The 22,222-nt window shown below is 55.3% G+C and overlaps 1 protein-coding gene across 2 annotated transcripts; it reads right to left on the reverse strand.

The window, feature by feature from the left end:
• Positions 1-5,396: 5,396 nt before the first annotated feature.
• Positions 5,397-22,136, reverse strand: OSBPL7 (oxysterol binding protein like 7). 2 transcript variants are annotated; one of them, XM_077164617.1, is made up of 23 exons: positions 19,795-22,136; positions 18,340-18,494; positions 18,105-18,230; positions 17,864-17,917; positions 17,130-17,243; positions 16,667-16,786; positions 16,436-16,553; positions 15,674-15,777; positions 15,224-15,316; positions 15,009-15,141; positions 14,831-14,925; positions 14,560-14,655; positions 13,691-13,828; positions 13,006-13,102; positions 12,297-12,544; positions 12,010-12,147; positions 9,230-9,293; positions 9,046-9,124; positions 7,346-7,490; positions 7,092-7,236; positions 6,879-7,005; positions 6,578-6,700; positions 5,397-6,474 (listed from the first exon to the last, which is right to left on the reverse strand). In XM_077164617.1, exons 2-23 carry the CDS (start codon positions 18,412-18,414, stop codon positions 6,366-6,368), a joined length of 2,541 nt encoding a protein of 846 aa, XP_077020732.1. In that variant the 5' UTR covers positions 18,415-18,494; positions 19,795-22,136; the 3' UTR covers positions 5,397-6,365. The 2 variants fall into 2 exon arrangements, with proteins under 2 accessions (XP_077020732.1, XP_077020731.1); XM_077164616.1 differs by lacking the exons at positions 17,130-17,243; positions 17,864-17,917; positions 18,105-18,230; positions 18,340-18,494; positions 19,795-22,136 and having other exon boundaries at positions 13,012-13,102; positions 16,436-16,676.
• Between the last annotated feature and the right edge of the window lie 86 nt (positions 22,137-22,222).

A 22,222-nucleotide genomic window follows, 5' to 3' on the forward strand; every position in this document is an offset into this window, starting at 1 on the left:
CAGTGTGTGACCAGCGTCTGGGGGCTGCAAAAGCAGGTGAGGTTAGTGAGGGTCAGTGGTGACATATGGGAAAGTCATCTTACGAGGGCCCCCAAATAGGAGCAGGGAGAGGCCTGGAGCTACTGTCCTAGGGAGGCCTGTTCCCTGGCAATAAAGGGGCCCTGACACCCCTTCCCCAAACTATCTGGGAAGCTTCTGGGAGTGGTTGCGGATACCTGGTGTTTTCATTTCCTAGTTTGGGTTTGCTAAAGCTGATGAAATGCAGTATACCAGAAGTGGACCAGCTTTTACCAACAGGGATGTGGTAGTTAAGATCCAGTGTCAGCGTGGCCAGGTGATTGGTGCCTACTTCTGTTGTTATGGACTTGAATCGGCATCATGTTAAATTCATCTATGGCTAATTATACCTGCAGTCGGCTATGGGGAGTGCCTTCCGTAATGAGTGATGTTTAACTAAACTAGCTGGAGGCTTAAAAGAGAGAGCTCACCGCAGCACAGCCCAAGCAGCTCAGCATACCCCATCTCAGCACTCACAGCTGAGCCTGGACATCTGGAGATGCAGAAAGGAATCACCCCAGGGAAAGCGGCTGGAACCCAGAACCTAGGAGAGAAGGTCAACAGACATCGCCCTGTGCCTTCCCACGGAACAGAGAACCTCAGATGAAAGTTAACTGCCTTTCCTCTGAAGAACTATTAATTTTTAACTAAATAAATCCCCTTTTATTAAAAGTCAGTCCATCTCTGGTGTGTTGCATTCTGGCAGCTTTGGCAGACTAAAACAGGGGATTTATTAGCCAACAAACTTACATTCTAATGCCATGAAAATGTCATATTTAAGGTGTATCGACAGGACCAGAACTTCTCTGAAGACTGGTCACCAGTGAGCTTGGGCCGCTCTGCCCGATAACAAGGCACATGGTGATGTCTGCTGTTCCTTCTTTTCCCGGTTTCGTTGCTTCAGCTTTTGGCTTCTCTACCTGTGGCTTTTTGTCTAAACTTCTCTGGATGTTTCTCTCTGTTTTTTGTCCTTTATCCTCTTATAAAGGACTCCAGTTTGAAGATTAAGGTGGGTCACACCTCAATTGAAATAAACTAATCAAAAGATCCGACCTATAATAGGTCTACACCCACAGGAATGGATTAAAAGAACACGACATTTTCTGGGGTAAATACAGCCTCCAAGCTACCACACTGGTGTTTAAGTTTCCCAGCTGCTAAAACAAATACCATACAATGGGTTGGCTTAACAACAGGAATTTATTGGTTCATGGTTTCAGAGTCGAGGCTTCCTCCCAGGGTTGGAATCTTCTGCCTGGTTGGCAATCTTTGGGGTTCCTTGGCTTTTCCATCACATGGCAATGCACACAGCACATCTTTCTCTTCTGGGTTCCACTGATTCCCAGCTTCTGACTGTTCCCCGTGGTTTCTCTCTCTCTCTTTCAATCCTCAATACTTGGGTCTTCCAGAAAAGACATTTCCCTGGAGGAAACTGATGAATAGTTTCCATTGCTGACATTTATCACTGCTGAGCAGGGCCTGGCCACTGTCAGATGCTTGGTGACCTGGTACTCTGAGCAGACAGTGGGTGCAGCGTCCTGCCAGGTAAGGCTCCGGGTGTTACTGAATTGATCCTTTCAAGAGACCCAGGTGCCCACTGGTGTATGCCTATAGACTCTCACCACTTAGGACCTCTTTCCTTCCTGTTTACACCCTGACCTTTCCAATCTCTTCTTCCAGCGACACATCCCTTTGCACCCCCCACCCTCTCCTGGTAGGAACCAGCAAGGCCCCGGGTGGGTCCTGGTATCACAGGACATAGTGCCGATGGTTTGGACCTGCCCATGTGAAACCAACCTAGCCATGCCTATTAGGGCCTGGAAGCATATTTCAGGAGCCTGAGGAATGTGCATCGTGTGATGGCATGTGTTAATGACATACCAAGCTCCATTAGCCCCTAGGGTGCCTACTGAGCTGGTTCTGCTCTGCCAGGGATCACATGAGCTCTAAGCATCCCCTCTCTGTTACACTGACTCTTTCTCAGGGACAGAGTAGATGCAGGTGTGGCAAGAATCAGGGTGGATCTGTCCCTGATCCTTTTAGGCCAGGTGGTCTGGTTAAGTGCCTATACCAAGAATTGGTCGCTGGGTAAGCCTGTGAGGGTCTCTCTGAAGTCTAGACTACCCTCCCTAACCATCCTGAGGAGACAGGGATGGGTCCCAGCAGGGAAGCGCTAAGCCCCAGCTGCTTTCCCATCTGTGCTGGAAACAAAGAGTTCCTAGAAGGGGAAATCACTTGTAAAATGGCTCCTTTCCAGTTAGAAGCTTATGACCCCACCCAAAGGGGCCTCCTTGGGCATTCCTTTGAAAAGTTGGACAGTGCCAGGCAGTGTAACATGGGATCTTTAAAGCGATTGGGGCCCCACAGCCTAGGATAGGGGAGGCTGGCTATCCTTCCAGGGATGGAACCAAAACTGGTGGAATTAAGATCAGACTGGAAGGTCTTTGCATCTTCATCAGGTACTGGGTAGGGGCTGTGGGTCCCCTCCCTCCTGTGCTCCCACTGCTTTCCTTCTCCCTGCAGCAGAGAGGGTGGGGCTCCCCTGCACACGTCCACCTCACCTCTCTGCCAGGGGGGTACAGCAGGGAGTCAGCATGCCCGCTGGCCTCCTTCTGCCGTGCACACCCCTCCAGCTTCAGGGTGAGCTAGCTCCTCACCCTGACCTCACGGAGAGAGTTTTACTGGCCCTTTGGGATGGATTGGAACTGTATGTACTCCGGAAAAACATGTTCTTAAATTTCATCCATTCCTGTGCGTATGAACTCTTGCAAATAGGACCTTTTGACGAAGTTACTTCAATTAAGGTGTGGTCCACCTCAATCAGAATGGGTCTTAATCCTGTGGCTGGAGTCCTTTTTAAGGAGAATGAAATTCAGACAGAGGAGAGAGAGCCACAGATGGAGCAGCCAGAAGCTGAAATCAGCGGGACCTGGAAGAGAAGGGAGAGGCTGCAAGAGGCCGCCATGGGCCTTGCCAGGTGACAAGCTATGGACCAAGGATCATGCCAGCCGGCCCCAGAATGCCACAGTATTGGGGAGAAAGCATCACCTTGATGAGGCCTTGATTTGGACTTTTTCCCAGCCTCAGACCAACCGTAAGCGAATGACTTCCCTTTGTTTAAGCTGACCCATTGGGTGGTACCTGCCTGAGCAGTCCAGGGAAGGGAAGCACCCCTCAACTGGTTTGGCGCTCTGCCCCTCTCAGGTTAACTACAAATACACACACATGCAGGCACATGCTTATACACATGTGAGCAACACACTCAAAGCCATCCTTCATCCAGGAGAGTCAGGGACTTGGAGTTTCCAAATATTTCCAAACTGCCCCTGGTTTCCCAGGGGTCCCTGTCAGCTATTTAATGGTTTACTAAAAAAAAAATTGTTTTATCAAACCACACTAGATGTTGTGTGGTCCAAGATAGGTGAGGTGAGGCCTGTGGCACCTCTTGCCCCCTCCTTTCCCTCTGCCACCAGTGAGGCCTGAGCGTTCTCCCGGCAGTTCCTCCCTCATCCAGGGTCTCTGCCACAAACTGGTGTGCTCCGTTCGTACGTTTCCCAAGTCAAGATTTGGGGCCTTTAAGTCCAAATTTCTCCCTTTTGCCTCAGGCCCACCACATTCTCCCACCAAGGCTGGGAGGTTCAGGCCCAGGCTGGGCTACCCCAGTGTCCAAGGGTGATCAGTCCCCTGCAGGCATCTGGACGCGGCTGAGATGGGCTGGGAAGGGGGCCCAGCGTTCTGGTCCCGACCTCCAACCCGACCATCCCTGACCCTGGTGTTCCCAGAGGCCAGGAGGTGGCCCCCACCCTCTGCACCCAGGGCTGCCTCGGGCCCTTCACACTGTGAGCCCAGCATGCACCAGAGCACTCACCCAGCTGGCCTGGCCCGAGCACCCCGACAGCCGAGACCCACAAACCCCACCTGGATTAGGGCAGGAGCGTCCTAACGGGACACTAGTTCTCAGCAGCAAACAACCTTAACCCGCCGGGACGCAAGCGAGAGCAGAAACAAGAGCAAAGAGCAGTCTCACCACCCGCCCGCAGTCCAGAGAGCCGGGCCACGGGTGGGGACGGCCGCAGGCAGGGCGCTGGTCTAGCCGGCACCGTCCACGAAGGGCTTGGTCCTCGTGGGCAAGGAGTTTCTGGTCTCCTGTCTCCAGCAGAAAAAGGACCTCAAAATGTGCTCTGTTTGAAATTACAGTTCTTGAAATGTGTGGAATTTTAATACAGGGTGGTCAGGCTCTGTGTTGCTCGAGTGGAAAATGGGGAGGAGAAGGGTGGTGTGCATTTTTTAAAAAAAGACCCTGAATATGTGCAGCTTTGGCTGTTAGGAATGGGTTGAGGTTATTTCTGGTCTGTGGTGTCAGGACAAGTGTGTTAGTTTTAACACTCTCTGCAAATAAACTGTGAAGATAACGACCAGCGCTCCCTCCCCAGGGCTGGGGGAGCGAGATGAAGACAAGGACTCGGGAAGGGCTGCCGCGGCGCAGGGCTCCCTCTGCTCTTGCCTCCTCGTCACGTCCCAGAGAAGGCATGACTTCCTCTTGGGACATCCATCAAGCCAGAGTAGGTTTTGGGGGCCTGTGATTGGCTGTGGGGGTAAAGAGTGAGGGCTAAGAGAAAATTAATGAGATAAGGGGCCCAGGCCCTGCACCAAGCTGGGCACATCACATACTTTCTCATTTGAGACACCAAAAAAGCTTAATGAGGGTACGAAGTCTCTGAGCAGAAGGTCAGGCCATGCGATGATGATCGCAGAGCTGTGGAATCTCGGAGCTGGAATCTGAACCTCACCTCAGTGTGGAGGAAGTGAAGAGAAACTGCGGCTTGCCCCCCACCCGCCTCGCCCAGTCCTTCCTTTCCCTTCCACCCTTCCTTGAACACTCGATGATCTTTTTATTTTTTGTGTAGGGGCAGGCTAGGTGTGAGGGTCAACATACAGCACTCCACGCCAAAGAGGGGGACAGCGACCATGCAGAGCATTTCCTGCCTTGTTGGAAGTTGGGATATTTCCTCTAAGCACCAGGAAGCAATGGATGTATTTTAAAGAGGCAAGAGGTGTCATATTTTCCCTTTTAAAATATTACCCTGAAAGCCAGCATTACAAAGGGAATGGTGGAGGCTCAGAGGCTATTGCAGAGGTCCAGGCAAGGTTGATAAGGGCCCAGCGTAAGCCAGGTGCAATGGAGAAAAGGAGCCAGAGCCGAGAGATTTGAGATTGAATTGGCAAGATGTGTGGCTAAAGAAGAGGGCAGGTGATGCCCACACATTTAGCTCAGGTGCAGGTAGCTATGGGCCTTGCCCTGACCTTGAGCAAACATGTTTTTAAAAAATGGTCATGGCCAAAGTCCGAGACAGTCTTTATTAGGGCTTGGAATGTCACAGCAAGTCACCTTACTCAGAGTCAGACTGTGAGAAAATGAGCAGCAATGGTGGCTGACATCCAGCAGGGGGACATCCCGGCTACATGAAGGAACCCTGCTTGCCTGCAAGCAGCACACGGGCACGCACACATGCACGCACATCTGTGGGCACACAGACGACTCACACTCACACATGCTAACTCCCTCCTGGGGGTCTGAGGCCAGGCACACTGCCTGCTCAGTCTGTCTGCTCCCCACTTCCTGGCCAGGCCTTGTCTACTCTGGGGGGATCCTCTGAGCTGCAGCCGAGGGAAACCGCTTGAGGATCAGAAACTAAGGATCTGGAAGCTGCAGGTGTTTTGCAGTGTGGGGCAAGGGGAGCCAGCAGGATGGGAGGATGGCCAGGGACCAACCAGAGGGAGGTGGAAAAAGCCCTGCTGGGACAGGCCAAGGGGAGAAGATGCTGGGGACAGGGCATGGGGTGGGGGGTGGAAGAAAACGCCATCTCCTCTCCTTCATTCACATCAACCTCTCAACTGGGGCCAGAGCCCAGGGTATAGAAAGCCTGGGGTGCATTAAGTGGTCCCCCGTGTCCTAGGAAGGCACTGAAATGGGGAACAAATTCTGGGAAGCCTGGAGTCTCCCCCAAGCACCCCAAGGGGGACAGGAAGGGGGAAGACAGAGCGAGAAGGATCTTACATGCCGGGTGTCCAGGGCAACAAGACTGGGGAAGCACAGATTCTATTTCCCACCCCAAACCATGGGGTGGGGGCTGGGCTGAGACACAGCCCCTCCGGCCTGCGGAGAGGGGCAAGGGCCAGAGGTAGGGCTACCGCCCTGGTTCTCAGGGGCTGGGAGCAGGGCGGAGGCTGGCCTCGGCCCCACTGTCCATGTAGGGGGCGGAGGCAGGAGAGCTGGAGAGCCAGCGCCTCCTGCCCCGGGGCCAGGGCTACCAGAGCACTGCCCCGTCCAGGTTTCCGTAGCCCGGCTCGGCCCGCAGCCTCCAGTACGTGTTGTTGGTCACCCACCACTCCTTTCCGCTGCCGTCTGTCTGCCGCCTGGGGTAGAGGATGGGTGGAAGTGAGAAGTGGAACAGCCAGGGTCCCATGGCATGCCCCCCACCCAGAGCAGGAGGGCGTTCGAGGGAGCCTGGGCAGGCACCTGAAGAAGCGGGCCTGGTGGACGATGTTGTTCTCCTCCATCACTCTGCGCCTGTCTCGCTGCAGCTGCTCGATCCTTCTCTTCTGAGCCTCGGCAGCCTGGATGTTGCCTTCCTCCAGATACCTAAGGACCCAGACTGTGGTCAGCAGAACTGCCTGCCCACTGGGGCCCCCAACCAGCTCTGCCCTGCTCCGAACAGGCTGCATTTCCCTGAGGCAATGCCTCAGAGGAAGGATGGAGTCCCAGCTTTGAGAAGGGAGTGAGCCCGGGGGTTCTGGAGTGACGCTCGCCTGTCACAGACCTCTGGTCGGGCCGGAGCCGTGTGTCCGTGGAGGGCAGTGACCGTTTCAGCTCTGTGGTCAGCTCATTCAGCTCCAAGGCAAACTGAGTGAAGCCGAAGTTTCGTTCATGGTCTGGGGGCATTGAGTCTGGGGGCAAAGCGAGGGGCTGGGGCAGGTGGACTGTGCCACAGCTGCCCTCAACCTGCCCAGCCTTTGCCGACCACCCTACTTACTGGGTTTCCAGATGCACTGGCCACCCGATGGGGGTCCCCGGTACAGTCCCTCATGCCACTTCCCAAAGAGTCGGTGGAGGACACGGCCGCTCCGGCTGAACACAGCACCCTGTACCTCGTGGATGTTGGAGCTCCAGTACTTGGCCTGGGGTGGGGGAGACAGGGCGTTTAGGGAGGTGGCCCCTCCCCCATCCCAGGTGAGCTTCAGCAGAGGCTGCTGGGGCAGAAAGGTGGGGTCTGAGTTGCATGCCCACCTTACAGAAGGTGATCTTGCAGTGGCAGGAGCTGTCCTGTGTGTTTCGGATCAACACCTCCCCATAGTGCTCGATCCAGCGCTGGCCACTCAGGATGTTGTGGATGCAGGACGTCACCTTGTTCCACTCAAAGTGGTCCCCAAATCTGGGAGACACAGGGCATGGGAAGGACAGCCCCAGGGAGTGAGCTGCCACCCTGGGTTGGAGCACCTGGCTCGCTAAAGGGGATGGCACAGCTCTGGGGAGAGAACCCTGGCATCCTGGTTGTGCCTCAGCTTCTATTTATGACGCAGAACACCCTTCACAGAAGGCACCTCCATTCACTTAGAAAGCTCCTGAATGCCTAAGTGCTGGGGACAGAAAGACAGACACGGCCCCTGCCCTCAGGTCCCAATGACCAAGGAAAGTCACATCTATTGTCCTATGGAATCCTCACTTCCATTGGGTCTTATTCATTATTCCTGTTTTATGGATGGCATTCTCGAAGCTCTGAGGCATCAAGTTATTTTTCAGCCTTCTTGACTCTCTGTAGGATTTCTGGCTCCAAGTCCAGGATCTCTCCCACCCCCAACGCTGGCTTCTAGCAAACTCCTGGAACACTTTGGGTGGTGTGCTGGTTTGAAAGGATGTATGTCCCCTAGAAAATCCTAATCCCATTTTTTTAAAGGCAGCCATTTCTTCTAATCCCTATTCAGTACTGTATGTTTGAAACTGTAATTATTTCATCTCCCTGGAGGTGTGATTTAATCAAGAGTGGTTGTTAAACTGGATTAGGTGACGACATGTCTCCACCCATTTGGGTGGTCTTGATTAGTTTCTGAAGTCCTATAAAAGAGGAAACATTTTGGAGAATGAGAGTGATTCAGAAAGAACAGAGTAGAACGATACAGCCATGAGAAGCAGAGTCTACCAGCCAGCAACTTTTGGAGATGTTCTTTGGAAAATGCCTCCCAGGGAGCTTCATGAAACACAAAGAAGCTAGCAGATGATGCCATGTTCACCATGTGCCTTTCCAGATAAGAGAGAAACTCTGTGTTCGCCATGTGCCTTTCCACTTGAGAGAGAAACCCTGAACTTCATCGGCCTTCTTGAACCAAGGTATCTTTCCCTGGATGCCTTAGATTGGACATTTCTGTAGACTTGTTTTAATTGGGACATTTTCTCGGCCTGAGAACTATATAAATTCCCTTTTTAAACGTCATCCTGTGTCTGGTATATTGCATTCTGGCAGCTAGCAAACTAGAACAGGTGGGTTCATTTCCCTCTCTGGCTTTTGTCTCTTCACTTGTAAAATGAGCTAAATGAGTGTTTTTCAAATATGGTTGGTGACCTATAGGTTCTGGAATAAAAACCTAGGTTTCAGTGGGGGAGGGAAGGGGGGCATATGTGTGTGTGTTATGCTGGCTTGCAGTATCAAATGTACTCCTTACTGGGAGTCAAGGTCAAAAAAGTGTGGAAGCCACTGAGTCAGATGACCTCTAAGAGCCCTGCCTGCCAGCTCCACATTCTAAGATTTTCACTTTTCCTTATTGGCAACTGCTGTGAATACAGGTGGAAATGCACAGGCAGTGCCGTCCCCACCCCCATCCCAGTGGGCTTCAGGCCCTCCTGGTCTGTCCCCACCACCTGCTCCATCCCCAGGCTAGAGGATCAGTGGCCTCTGGGCTGGGCCTGGCTGCTGGGGGCCCTGGGACACTCACCTGGGCAAGCTGACGTGGACTGTCCCCACAGGCACTATCTCCAGGGATTTGCCCCAGAACTTGTTCTTCCACTTCATGTCTGGAGTTGGGGTTGAGGGAAGGAGAAGGAATTGCAGAGATAAGAGTGTTCCAGCCCATCCCTCAAATGCCCTTCACCCCCAGTCCACCCACACCTGCCCCTCACCTTGCCAGAAGATGAAGTTCTCGGACTCTGCATGGCACGCCGAGATGGGGGGATGGTGGGAGACCTTGAGGCAACAGAGCAGCTCTCTTGAGGCTGCTCCTGAGGACCTTGGGGTCTTCTCCTGGCTCCCAGTCCCCCTCCCCACCAAATTCTGAGCCTGACTCCCAGTTCCCCTGTGAACCAGGAGGCCAGTTAGTTCCAAGTCTCTCATCCATGTCATCCTTGGCCACCACCTGAATTCCAACCCTTCCAGTCCCCTGTCCTTGCCCCACAGAGTCCTATGTTCTCCCTTCTTGCTCCCCTTGGAGCCCTCCAGAACCCCTGCTCAAGCCTCTAAATTGTGCCAGGTGGGGCCTTCACCTCTTGCCCTTCCTGAAGCCCAGTCCTGCCCTAAGGACCCTCTTCCCTCACTGTTTCCACCCCCAAAATCTGAACATCACCTGCAACCTCCATACCACACCCTTGAAACCCTTGGCCTTGTCCTCTCTTGGAATGGCTCCACATATGGAACCTTAAACTCTGATATCCCACAGCCTGTTTTCCTTGCCTCTCTCAAAATTCCCTCATTCGCACAGCTTCTGCCCAAGTCTCCAAGGTACCTACCTCCTCCACTTTCTCGCTTCTTTTCCCTCCCTCTCCAGCCTAGTCTCTGCTCCACCACTTCAGCCACTCTCACGCCAGTAGTTTCCACAACACTGCTCCTTCCATTTGCCAGAAAATCCCTGACACCTGCCTCCTCCATGCCCACCCTGAGCTCTAGGTTACACCCCCACCTACCCCCACCACTGCCGAGGTACACACACAACATACTTGGGAAACTTCTCACTCTACAGAGTGTTCACATCTGGGCCCTTAGCATCACCCAGCAATTGTCCCTGAAGGCCTGGGCCCATGCCCCTCTCACTGGAGCAGGCTCCTCCCTTCCAACCACACCCCAGCATCACAGGAAGAATAAAGCAGGAGATGGCAACTCCTTCCACGTTTGGCCCCACTCACACCTGCTCCTCCAGCCAGGGCTCCCCCCTCCTCCTCTCTGCACCCCAACCCCTCACTCCCAGGCCTCCTTCTCCTCCCAGTCCCCTCTGTCATCTGGACCTTCAGTCCCTCCCTCTATATTTCTCCTTATCACTGATTATAAATATTTTTGATCATCTGTCTTAAAAAACAGTAAACCTTCCCTTTCTATACATGCACATCTATAAAACATTTCTGGGAGGATTTACGAAAACTGGGAGCAAACATCTCACAGCATGGCGCGGGGGGACTTACTTTCTATTGCACGCACTATTGCACTGGGCAAACTTTTCACCATGTTTTCAAAAGCATTTAAAATATAAACAAACAAAAATTGTCTCAACCCTTTTCTTCCTCTCTAGCTGCTGCTCCTCTTCCCCTTACAGTAAATTTTTTGAGACAATCTACATTTTTCTCTAAACTTTTTACCTCCACTTTTCTCCATGCCCACTGATCCACGCTCTGCCCCGTGCCTCCTCTGAAACCCTCACTCAAGAAGCTGATGACGCTCCCCCCAGGCTAGTCTGGGGTCCACCCTCCCTCCCTTCTTGCCCCTGGGCTCAGTGACACTCCTTCTCTGGGCATACCCCCCTCCTTGCCCCTCCACCTTCCATGAGTGCCCTCCTCCCCAGACACTCGCCCACAAGGGGTCCATGACTCCCCGACCTGTCAGCTCCACCTGTGCTTGCCAAGGTCCTCCAGGCCTAAATACCCTAGCGCCCGCTGGACCCTCCCCCGGAAGTCAACCCTACATGGGTGAGTCCCTTTACATCCAATCACCTTCCTCCCACAGTCTCCCTCTTGCTGAATGACATCACCACACGCTCCCTGAATCCCTCAAACCTGAAACTGAGGCCACCCCAGATTCCTCCCTCTCAGTGACCACCTGCGCTGCCCACCACCCCACCCTGCCTCCCTCCCTCTCTCTCTTTCTCTCTCACACGCACACGCACACACACAAGCACACCCTGTTGACCACTGAGTCCTGTCAAGGGTAACACAAATATCTCCTGACTCCAATGTCCATCTGGTCCGGCTGCCACGGCCCACGTGCAGACTTGTGGTCTCTGACAGAGATGACAGGGGTGGCCGGCTAGGGCCTTCCCCAAACCGTCCCCACACACTGCTGAGTGCTCTTTGTAAGTGCAATTCTGAACTTGTCACTCCACTTCTTAAAATCCTTCAATGACCTCACGTGGAAAGAGAATGAAATGTGACCCCACCATACAAAAAAAAAAAAAAAGATCCTTCAATGACTCCCCACTGCCTTCAGGGTAGAAATAAAAATAGTCAACCTCCTTATCTTTACCTCCAAGGCTCCTCAGAGTCTGGCCTGCCTCCTCCTTCACTTCTCTGACTCTTCCCAAACATGCTCCCCGCCCTTACCCTTCCTTCACAGTCTGGAGCAGCCCCTTGTCCCCACCTCTTCTATTTCTGGCCAACTCTAGTCCATCTTTCTAGGCTTAACCTAAGTGCCACCCTTGGGGCAGGCCTTCCCAGATTGAGCTGAACAACCTCCCAGGAGCTTCTGTGATCCATCTCCAGACCCTCGAACATGGCACAGCAACTCCTCATTTCACATCTGTCTCCCACGCTGGGACGTCCCCAGAGCAGACCTCGCCGCACCCAGCACCCAGGGCATGGCACCGGGTCTCACACACAGCAGGTGGCCCCAGGCTCCCTCCCCAGCACCCTGGCCCCTGGCCTGCTTCTCCTCCCTGAGGCCAGACTTTTCCCTGCCCTGGTTCTGCTCCCAGGGCACCCACCTGCTCGCTGATGAAGCGGAAGCCTCGGTCGGGCCGCTCACACTCGTAGGTCTCCCCGAGCACAGGGTTGAAGGGCTTGCAGCCAGCCCGGTGGTAGGTGGAGGAATAGGCAGAGACAGCGAAGGCTGCAACGTACACCTGGGGGAGGGCAGGGGGTATGGCACTGGGGGGGGGGAGCGGGTCCCCAGGAGAGGGGACGCCACCTCCACACCCTTTAAGCAAGGTCTGGGGCTCCGGGGGGGCCCTTTAGCAGGCAGGACTTGGTGGGAGGCGGGCAGGGCAGGTACCATGCGTTCGCAGGGGTCGGCAGCGCGGCTGGCCTGGTCCAGGAGGCCGCTGTACTCGAGCTCCTCGCAGAGCCGCTGCAGGGTGTTGAGTGGCTCGTTGAGCTGCACGGGCATCGACACCTTGGACAGGTCTTTGCCGATGTTGTTGCGCAGTATGTTCCACAGGCTCACGTCGGCCCCGGGCCCGCTGGCCGCGGGCAGGCAGCGGCGTCGGGGGGGCCCTGCAGCAGCTCTCCCTGGGACACAAGCTCCAGGGCCCACCCCAGCCACGTCACTCTCCCTCCGGGCCCCGGCTTCCCAGACTCAAGGAGCTCGTAGATCTCCAAGTGCCCAGGCCCCGGCCTCAACTCACTGGGGCAGCACAGAGTGGGGGCAGGAATCTAATTCTTGCTGAGCTCCCCCGGGCATTCAGATGGCTGAGAATCGCCATACTCACACTGCCAAAGCCACACAGCTAAAGAGTGGCAAAGTGGAATCTCCCACCTCCCTTTCAGGCCCTGTGAGAGCTTTCCCAGCTCCCGGAACGAAGGCCCAAGCCTGACCCTGATCCAGGCTCTATAGCCACTGCTCACAGCTTTGCCTTCTGTAGCTCCTGGGGTCACCTCTGGGGTCAGTACCCCACAAGGGACTGTCTCTCCATGGGGCCTGGCAATGGACAGCAGCCCCCTTCTCTGCCCTCTCCAGCCTCCCTTGGCCTGCGGGCCCTGGCAGGCACCTTTCTGACAGCGCTCGGCTCCCCTGAGGTCCAGCACCTCCTCAGACAGGCTGGTGGTGATTTCACTGATGCACGACTCCTCCTCTGAGCCCTGGACCAGGACAGATGACAAGCTGGGCAGACTGGGCCTCCTCTGGGCAGCTGGGTGGTGCCCAGAACCTGCCAGGAATCTGCCCCACTAGCCCTTTGGTGGGAAGGGGAAGAGAATGTATTTGGGGTCTGAGCTCTCAGTTACTGCCCCAGGATGCATGGCATCACAGAGTGGGCCCAGCCACCTTGGGACAGGGAGCGCCTGGCCCTAAGAGGTGGGAGAATGCACAGGGATGTGGCAGGACACATGGGAAGGGGAAGTGGGGAAGTTACTGAGGCTTAGGGTTGGGGAGTGAGGGCCGAGGGAGTGCAGAAACTGAAATGGTGTCACCAGAAGATTACTGGGGCTGGGGTTGAGGTGGCAGTTTCTCAAGAGCCCCATGGGAATAAAGTATGTTCAACTGGAAGAAGGGTCCCAGTGGAGATTCCCAAGCAGAGCCATATAAACCCAGTGGGTTTTGATGCATTTTCAGAGACAGCAGCTGAGGAGGTTAGAAAGGACTTGGGAATCTCAATCTGGTCTCTCTGGCGCCCACCCTATATTCCCTGTGTCCCTCCCCTCTCACTGCCAGCTTCCCTCCTCTCTTACCTCATTCTCAGAAGAGCTGGCAGAAAGAAGAACCTCGCAGGCATCAAAGAACTCGGTGTGGGAGTCAGCGAGGGACAGGATACTGCTCTGGGACAGCTGGGGGGTCAGCTCTCGCCCCTTCATGTACAGAGCTTCTTGCTGGGGGGGAGCCAGAGGGACGTGAGTGCCCTCAGGCCAGGCTGGGAGAGTTAGGTAGAACTTCCCCTTGCCTGACAGTCCCCTTGGGAGGGAAGCACAACCAGGGGCTTTTACCATCTGAGCCCAGCAGGAAGAAGAGGCAGAGGGCGTTGAGGGAGGTCAGAAGGGGTTGTGGAATGAACAGCAGCCTGGGAGTAAGGGAACACAGGTTCCAGAATAACTGTTCACACTTCCTGGGCCCTGACTCTGAGCCCTGCCCCACTCTAAGCTCTTTGCACAGATCAACCCAGTGAGGTAGGTGCAATTATAAATACTCCCATTTTGCAGACAAGGACATTGAGGCCTGGGATCACAAAACTAGCATGAAGTGGCGCGAGTTTCAAACCTGCACAGAGTCTGCCCTTGGCAGCCCTGAGTCCCAGCTCAGCCAGCTCAGGACTGCGGGAGCCTGGGTCCACAGGTTAGACTCTGGCTCTCAGTGTCCTTGTCCGTAAAGCTGAGGATTAGAATAAGTGCCTCCCAAAACTCTGGATTAAAAGTAAAAGTACTCTGCTCATTGCTAAGGAATTGCCAAGATGCTGCGGCTGCTGATTTGGAGGATGCTGGAACAAGGGTTTCTGGGCTCTGTTTCAGGACAGAAAACCAACCTTGCCCACCACGCTGGGCCTTCACGTCTGCTTCAGAAACAAGGCCCAGGAGACACGGCCCCATGGTCCACCCCGGCTCCTCACCTCCTCGGGGTTGAGGGAACTGAAGGAGTCTGCAGTGGTGTCCGAGGAGACGGACTGTGAGTGGAGGCGCCTCTGGCCAGCTGGGGCCTCAGAGACCTGTAGGGAATGGGTGCGGGACAGGGGGACAGGGAGATGAAGGCCTCCTCACCCTGCGCCCTGGTCCCTGCTGAGCCTGTCACTGCCTCCCCCTACCCCCACCCCACAGCTGCTATCAGCCCCCAAGGCCTGCAGCCCTCTCCTCCCACCAGCCACCCTGCTCCCTGAGCCTCACCCCTATCCTTGACAGCTCTGACCCCTGGTGCAGGTCCCTCAGTCGGTCCCATTCAGCGGTGAGGGCAGCCAGCACACTGCTGAGGGAGCTGTGCACTGCGAGGGGGGTGGGAACAGGCCGTCACACCCCCTCCCCGTCCCCTCCTACCTGCACCTCAACCCCTCCAACATACACTCACCCTTCTGTGCCAGGGCCCAGAAATTGCGCTGCAGGTGGGCGTAGTCTGGGGGCGGCAGCCCACGGGGGCCCGAGGAGTCCCGGGATTCCAGGTAGCGGGACAGGTTAGGGACAGAGCCATGGAGACGGCCTACCTGTAGGGGAGGGGGAGGGTTCTCAGGGGACGGCCTGTCTTAGGGCATCACACCCTAGCGAGCTGGGCCACCCCCACCTCACCCGTCCAATGGTGTCGTCCTTGGCAAAGCTCTGCGTGCACCACATGCGGCTCGTCCGCTTCCCCTTCTTGGGTCTCTCGGTTGTCACTGAGGACTGGCAAGCCAAGGAGGGGAATTACACTCTCAGGATGGGGAAGGGGGGCAGCACACCGTTAAAGCACAGATGAGTGGCAAAAGGTCCCAGGCGAGAACACAGAGCAGTCTGGACACAGAAGGCCCAGCAGCCCAGCCAAGGTGGCGGAGACAAATGACATCCCGAAGGAGGAGGAAGACCCATATGCTGGCAGACCCAAGGGCTCAGGAGTCACTCAAAGGACAGTTTGGACAAGAGGCAAAGAGGCAGCTGGGCGAGGCGTGGCTCTCCAGGAAGCTGCAGTGATACAGGGGACTGGAGATGACCTTCCAGGGAAGTGACGGGGATAGAGGAAGCAGGCGCGCCCCTGGCCCTCACCTGGTGTGTGGGTATCACAGGGGCTGAGGGGATTCGGTGCAGGGACTCCAGGCCCTGGAGGAGTCTGTGCAGTTCCTGGAGCTTCCCCTGACACTCGGAGAGCTCTGAGGGGAAATGGAGTGAGGAAGTCCCTCTCCTAAGGCCAAAGTCTGTCCATCCACTCCCCTTCCTCCTCTTAAGACTTCATCTGGCAGCCACAGAAATCCTGACGCAGTCTCACCTACCTTACCCTCACCCCCAGCTCATGGGCTCAGAGCAGTTCCTAACACAGGCCCCTTAGTTTGGCCTTGCCCTGGTCTCCCTGGCTTCCCAGTGTACCTGCATCCAAACCACACCTCACCTCCACGCCCTTCACACAGGCCGAGGTGCCATGCCCTCTCTCCACCTGGTCTGCCCCTCCCTGGGTCAATACTGCAGCCCCTGACTCCAAACACACTCCCTCCTCCCAAGCTCCATGCCTCAGGACCCTCCCCGGCCTCTGCCTTGCAGTCAGTGTCTTCCCTTACATGGACCTGCCCTGCATCCCCATCTACCTCTGCGCCTAGGGCCCGGATCCCACCATCCTCTGGAAGCCTGGGGCTCACAAGGCAGGACACAAGTAGACCCGGTCATTCTGGAGGCAGAGGCTGAGTTTTCCCATCAGGCTTGAGCCCCTCAAGGTAGGCATGGAGTGACTTATTCTCCTCTCTGTGACTACTGATGCCACCAAGCCCTGCCAACTTGGGCCCCACCCACAGAGGCACTGGACCAAGGACCCCTCACCATGAGAGCAGCGGTCTAGCCCATCACTGTGCCTCAGCCAGGAAAACACCTTCTCCCGAGGTCCAAGCCCTGGTAGGGCCGAGGCGCTCCCTGCCGTTGGATGCTGGGCACCAGGAACCTGTGGGGCAAGCCAAGGATCAGGAAGGAGGGTGCCTGCCACCCTGGGTCTCACAGTTCCCAACAACCCCCACCCCCATCTCCACTTCACCTGCCCCATGCCCACCCCAGAGCCCCTCTTTCCTTCCAGTGGGTGGTGCCCGGCAGTGGGTCGCGGGACATGTCCAGGCGCTGGGCCAGGCGGTGGGCACGCAGCTGGGCCACCCAGCTCTGGAACAGGTCCTGGGATTTGATCTGCAGAAACAGTGGAGGGGGAGGAATGCATGAAAGGAGAAACTGCTCTCCAGAGGCAAGAAGTTGGTGCTCAGGTCCTCAAGCAAGCAGAGTCTCTCCCTATAGGCTCCAGCTTGTAAAGTCCCTTTGCAGGAAGGCCCCAAGGGCTGGAGTCCCTTTGCACAGCTGCCCCAAGGGCCAGAGCCCAAGGTCTGTGTCTGTCCACAGAACAATCCATAAGGGTAGGCTCGCCTGCCACTAACTACATCACATGATGGGAACTCCCTTCTTGAGATGCTCTGCCCATGCCCCTTTCTCCTTTGTGCCCCAGTGCCTCTGCCAGGCTGGGGGCCAAGCAACTCACCTTGAGGTGGTAGATGTTGTCTTCAGTGTCAAGGTCAATGCGCTGGGCCTTTTTGTTGATGGACATGACAGATAGTCGGACATCAATGGAGCCATGGAGCTTCCCCTTGGTAATCTAGGGTGGAGATTGAGGGGGGTGGGTAGGAGAACTGGCTTTACGCTCCTGGGGACAGGGAGCCACCATCTTCCTGAGGCTACTCTAAGCTCAAGGGTTAGGCAGCAGGTTCAAGCCTGTGCCTAAGTCACAGCACCAGTCGGCAGTCATTCATCACACTGTGCACAGAGCAGGCCACGGCATCAAGTCACATTCTAAACTCTACATAGAGCAAGGAAAAATATTGCCACCCTTAGGAATCTGCAAGGCTGAGGAAGAAAATGCCCTAGTGGAGAGAATCTGGGGGTCTAGGGCCTTCAGTTCCTTGTGTCCAGCATGAGAAAGGGGACAAGGATGAGGATGATTAAGTTCCTATGTCTTGGGCCCTTTTTTTGTGCTAAGCACCGTCCAGAAAACCTTACATATTTATATCTCTTGACTGACCACGACCCTCCAAATGGGTCACCACACTCACCCTATCTTAGAGGTGAGGAAGCTGAGACCCGGGGAAGTAATTCCCCCAGCAAACAGCACACCTCGGGTACAGGCCCTGCTCTGTGTGATTCCAGATGCCCCCTGCCAGCCCAGGATGCTCTGCAGCCAGAAACCCACCACGACCCCATGCCAAGGCCTTGACTCACATCTTGCCGTGATGTCGCATAGTGAAGGATCCCGTCCTCGAGCACAAAGTATCTCTGTGAGGTTGCCCACAGGAGGAGCAGGAGCCCCGGAGGCCGGAGAAAAGGGGGCGGGGCAGAGATCAATCGTATGAAGAGATTCTTCCTCTTCTCCACAGGCAAGTACCAGTACCGCCCAGCAGCTGCCCTCTCCATTCCCACTCCACCCCACTTCTGGCTCCTTCCCTCACCCTGCCCACCCTACCTTGTGCCAGCCCTTCAGAGGCCACTTCCTCTTCTTAAGCAGGTGGCCTTCCTGCCGCTCAGGCAGGATACCTTCTGGCCCCAGCCTGCCCCGAGGTTCCTCCACTACCTCCCACAACTCTGAGGCCTGCAGTCCAGGACAGAGAGGGAGGGAGTGGCTGGTGAGGCCACCACCTCTGTCCCCTCTCCTTTGGCCCAGCAAAGCCCACCCATTGCCTACTTTCCTGTCCCCAGACCTGCTGGGCGCTGCTGGACTTGGAGGACTGGGTGCTCTCGGCCAGGGAGGGAGGGGCCCTCTCCTGGAAGTCCATGGAGAAGGGAGAGGCCACTCCCCGCTCAGGATGTCGGGCAGAGCGGTGGGGAAAGGACGTCACCTTGTCCTGAGGGGGCCCTTGAGGGGAGAGAGATCCCATCAGCTCATGCCCTGCTGTCACGCAGCTTCCCCCCAGTCCATCCTGCCCTCTCTGGGATAAGAACCCCCAACACATCTTCCCTTCCCCTGCCATGCCACTCACCAAGTCTGGCCCTACCCTGGCTGAGCAGGTCTCTCTGCCCACACCCCTGGGGAACTAGAACTCAGCAGGCAGACCGGTGCCCAGAGCACAGCACTGGGCATCCACCCAGCCCCGCCCTGGGCACATACACACTCCCAGCTCCAGAAAACACTCAGGCTTTCGGTTCCTTGGGGATCATCAGAGGTGGGACGGGGGAGCGAGGGAAGAGGCTCCAAGAAAGGACAGAGGGATTCAGAGACTGGGCAGAGCGCACTCCAGTGGCCTATTCCCTCAGGGCCCTCCACCACCACTGCCAGGGTTCCAGGACTCGGGTGCCCTGCAGAGCCCTGCCCCCAGTCCCTTAGACCCCAACTCCCCAACAACTGGTATCTATATCCTCAAGTTCTCAGACTTCCATTTTCTGCACAGGGAAACCGAGGCCTGAGACAGCCCCAATTTTGTCCTGGGCCTCCTCCTACCAGACATCGTCCCCAGGATTCCCACCTTGGACCTCGGTCCCCCAGAGCCTTCCCACCCCTCTCTAGTATTCAGGTCCTTGGGGCTCCTGGGAAGCACCACCCATCTGGCCAGGAGAGGGGACTGGCATGAGCCAAGGAAAATACTGTGGGTAGAGAAGTTGCCAAGAACCTGCCGAGGTCGGCACAGGTCCCACGACAATGTTCACAGGCACCCTGGCCTGGCCGGGCTCCACCACGGATCAATAATGCCCTGAAGCTCCGTGGGGGACAGGACTGGGGGGCAAGGCTGGCTCGAGGCCAGGAAGCAGCTCAGATCAGTTTATGGAACAAGCACCTGAGGGGTTCAGGCTGAGAGGGGACAGATACAGGACACAGTGGGGTAGGAGTGGCCAGGAGGTGAGGGCAGATGGGCCCATGCTGCAGAGGCTGACACAGGAGGGAAACTCATGCCATCAGCCCCTTGAAAGTTCCCAAACTCCTCTGGTGTTTGGGTATCTTTGTGCCTCTTCCCGGCCCTGTGGGAATCCTGGCACCTCACTGCAGGAAGGTGGAGGGATAGGCTCCATCAGGAACAGGGTGGGGGGTCAAGGTAAGCCAGGTGGGTAGCCCTCTCCACCTCCATTCCCACCCCTGTCTCCAGAGGAGCAGACCGGCCCAGCTTCGGATGGGGGCAGCCCTCCCTGGGGAGTGTCAGCTGATGCCAGCATGGTCCCCTTACCCCAGGCGCATGGACGCCAATGCTCCTTGACCCGCGCGCTGCTGCTCTGCCTCTGAGTCACCGTCTGAGTCGCTGGCTCCCTCCTTGCGGAGCTGAGCAGTGGCAGTAGCTACTGCAGGAACCAGGAAGGAAGGAGACGTCGGAGCCTCCCCTCTAGCCGGATCTCCCCACCTCCCTATCCTCAGTCTCCTCCTCCCGCCAAGCTCAGGCGGCCGCTCAGCTCTGCCCCCCTGCTCCCTGGAGGACTCAGGGCTAGGCGGACTCCCCCAGCACCCATCTTAACTGGGAGTGGGAACACGGTCCCCTATAGGCAGGGTTCCAAATAGAGCACATCAGGCAGGGTTGCTGCTGGCCCCAAGCCAATGGCAATAAAGAATTTATTCTGATTAGCTTGGCCACAACCCCAGTTAGTGCCCAAGGCCATTTCCTTGTTAACCCTCGATTCTCATTTTACATCTGAAAATAGATTGCAAAATTTGGAGCCAGCAAAGGTATCAGGTTTACAGGGAAGGGACAGATGCCCTCTCTGGAACACAACAGGCAGTGCCGACAGCACAGTCAGCAGTTGAAGCCGGAAAGGAAGGCCCAGCAGCCCCACACTGAGGCTGTTAGAGGAGGTGACAGTCCCGATTAGGACCCACTTTGGGGAGCTGAAGCACGTGTGCAATAAGACAAATCCTCACAGCCAGTTTAGTATTCAGACTAGTCACCTGTGGCTGTTACAAAAAGCTAGCTGGAGGTAACTCTGCCTCCCTTTCTGAGCACCTTTGCCTTTTGGCTAGAGGCCTGTGCCCAGCTGCTCAATTAAAAGTCAGAATAGTAGGCTCTAAGTACAGTCAAACAACCTTCTGGAAAGAGGGAGTTTCTTAGTGGTGGGGCCTCAGGCCCTGCCAGTAGGTGAAGGATGCTCCACAAGGTTCTTTGGTCCCAGAAATTATGTAAACTACCTCCCCAACTGACCTCGTCCCACACTGGCCTTGGCTTAACCATAAGATTATTTCACGTTTCAGGTAATACCTGCTCTCTGCTCCCTTCAGAACCTCAGCACTGCCACCCTGGGGTGTTGTGAGCAACTGGCAGTGTTTTAGGAGGCAGGACAGTCACTAAGCAGCACTGGGCAACACTGGGTAGACTTGCTCTGGCATTTAGGAACCTCAGGAGTCTTCTAAGTTACTTTATATTGATTGAGCATCACTGGGCATATGGCACAGAGCTGGGTACTATGGGAAATTGGCCCTGGACCAGGCCACAGAAAAGATGCTGTGATCACTGCCTGAGCGGTGTGTGTCCAGGACTAAGAAGTAGTGGCACTGCTCCAAGTCCAAGGTGGATGCTGAACAGCCACCCTCCCCATGTCACCCTGTATTAGGGCAGAACATACTCCAATCAAGGACAATGGTGGGCTTTCAATTAGGAACCCTAACTCCTTCATTAGACTAGCAGCTTCCGGGTCCCTAATTCTTGGATGAGTTATCCTACTTGAGAGCCTCCAGAATCCCCCACTAAGAGAACCCTAGTTTTCCTCCAGCCCTTTTGTTCAGCACACATTTATTAGCTACCATACAAGCTACCTTCAAAAGGACAGACATGTAAGAAGATGCCATCTGTGGGAGTAGGTACAGAAGGTGACATGGTAAAACAAGGGAAGAGGAAATTCTCTAGGAAAAGAATTAGGGAGAGTCAGAGATAGAAGAGGTGACCCTGAGAATAAACCTACAGGGAGGATAACCTTATACACATCAAAACAGATATGTTAAATGGAATTTCATTTTATCATAAAGCATTGCCCCCAGCCTTTTTCACATGGCAAACCCCAAGGATGGAGAATTAACATCTCTGGACCCACTTCTGGTACCCTAATGAAGAAGCGCTTTCATAGAAATTCAGAGTGACATCTTCAGAGGAAGAGAGATCTTGTTTCATGTCCCTGTTCCGCCACTTATTAAACACATGATCCTGTGCAAGTTACTTAATATTAGTATTAATATGTCCCCTATTAAATGGGGACAGCACAAAGAGGAATAAAGGCACAAATACATGGAAAGTACTTAGCTCAGTGCCTGGCACACAGCTCTGAAGAGATGCCACTCTTGCCACTACTTAACTGAGCTACTGTGGAAAGCTGTGCCTAGGAGGGGATCGGGTAGGGTAGGGAGACGCAGGCAGCAGGGATAGTGAACAACGAGGCAGAGGCCAATATCCTCATCACAGATTCTCTACCTTGGTCCTGAGAGATGAAGCAGGCTTTTCTCCTATCAGATCCCAAGTTGTAAAAATGAAGGTCAGATACAATGGTTAACAGTCTACACCCTGAAATGGAATCCCTCTGCATTTCAGAGTAGCCTTGTATCTGAAGGGATTGCTGCCAGTGGAAGCAAGTAACAAACGCTACTCCCCCACCCCATGATCTTCCCCATTTCCAACAGAG

The sequence above is a fragment of the Tamandua tetradactyla genome, chromosome 6, assembly GCF_023851605.1.
Source record: "Tamandua tetradactyla isolate mTamTet1 chromosome 6, mTamTet1.pri, whole genome shotgun sequence".
Taxonomy (NCBI): Eukaryota; Metazoa; Chordata; class Mammalia; order Pilosa; family Myrmecophagidae; genus Tamandua; species Tamandua tetradactyla.

Coding starts and splice junctions, on each gene's coding strand:
- OSBPL7 (XM_077164617.1), bottom strand. CDS start 18,414: ATGGACTTCCAGGAGAGGGCCCCTCCCTCCCTGGCCGAGAGCACCCAG. Junction 15,142..15,223: donor AGGACGACACCATTGGACGG/GTGAGGTGGGGG, acceptor CCTCCCCTACAG/GTAGGCCGTCTCCATGGCTC. Junction 9,294..12,009: donor TCCGCTTCATCAGCGAGCAG/GTGGGTGCCCTG, acceptor TGTTGCCTCAAG/GTCTCCCACCATCCCCCCAT.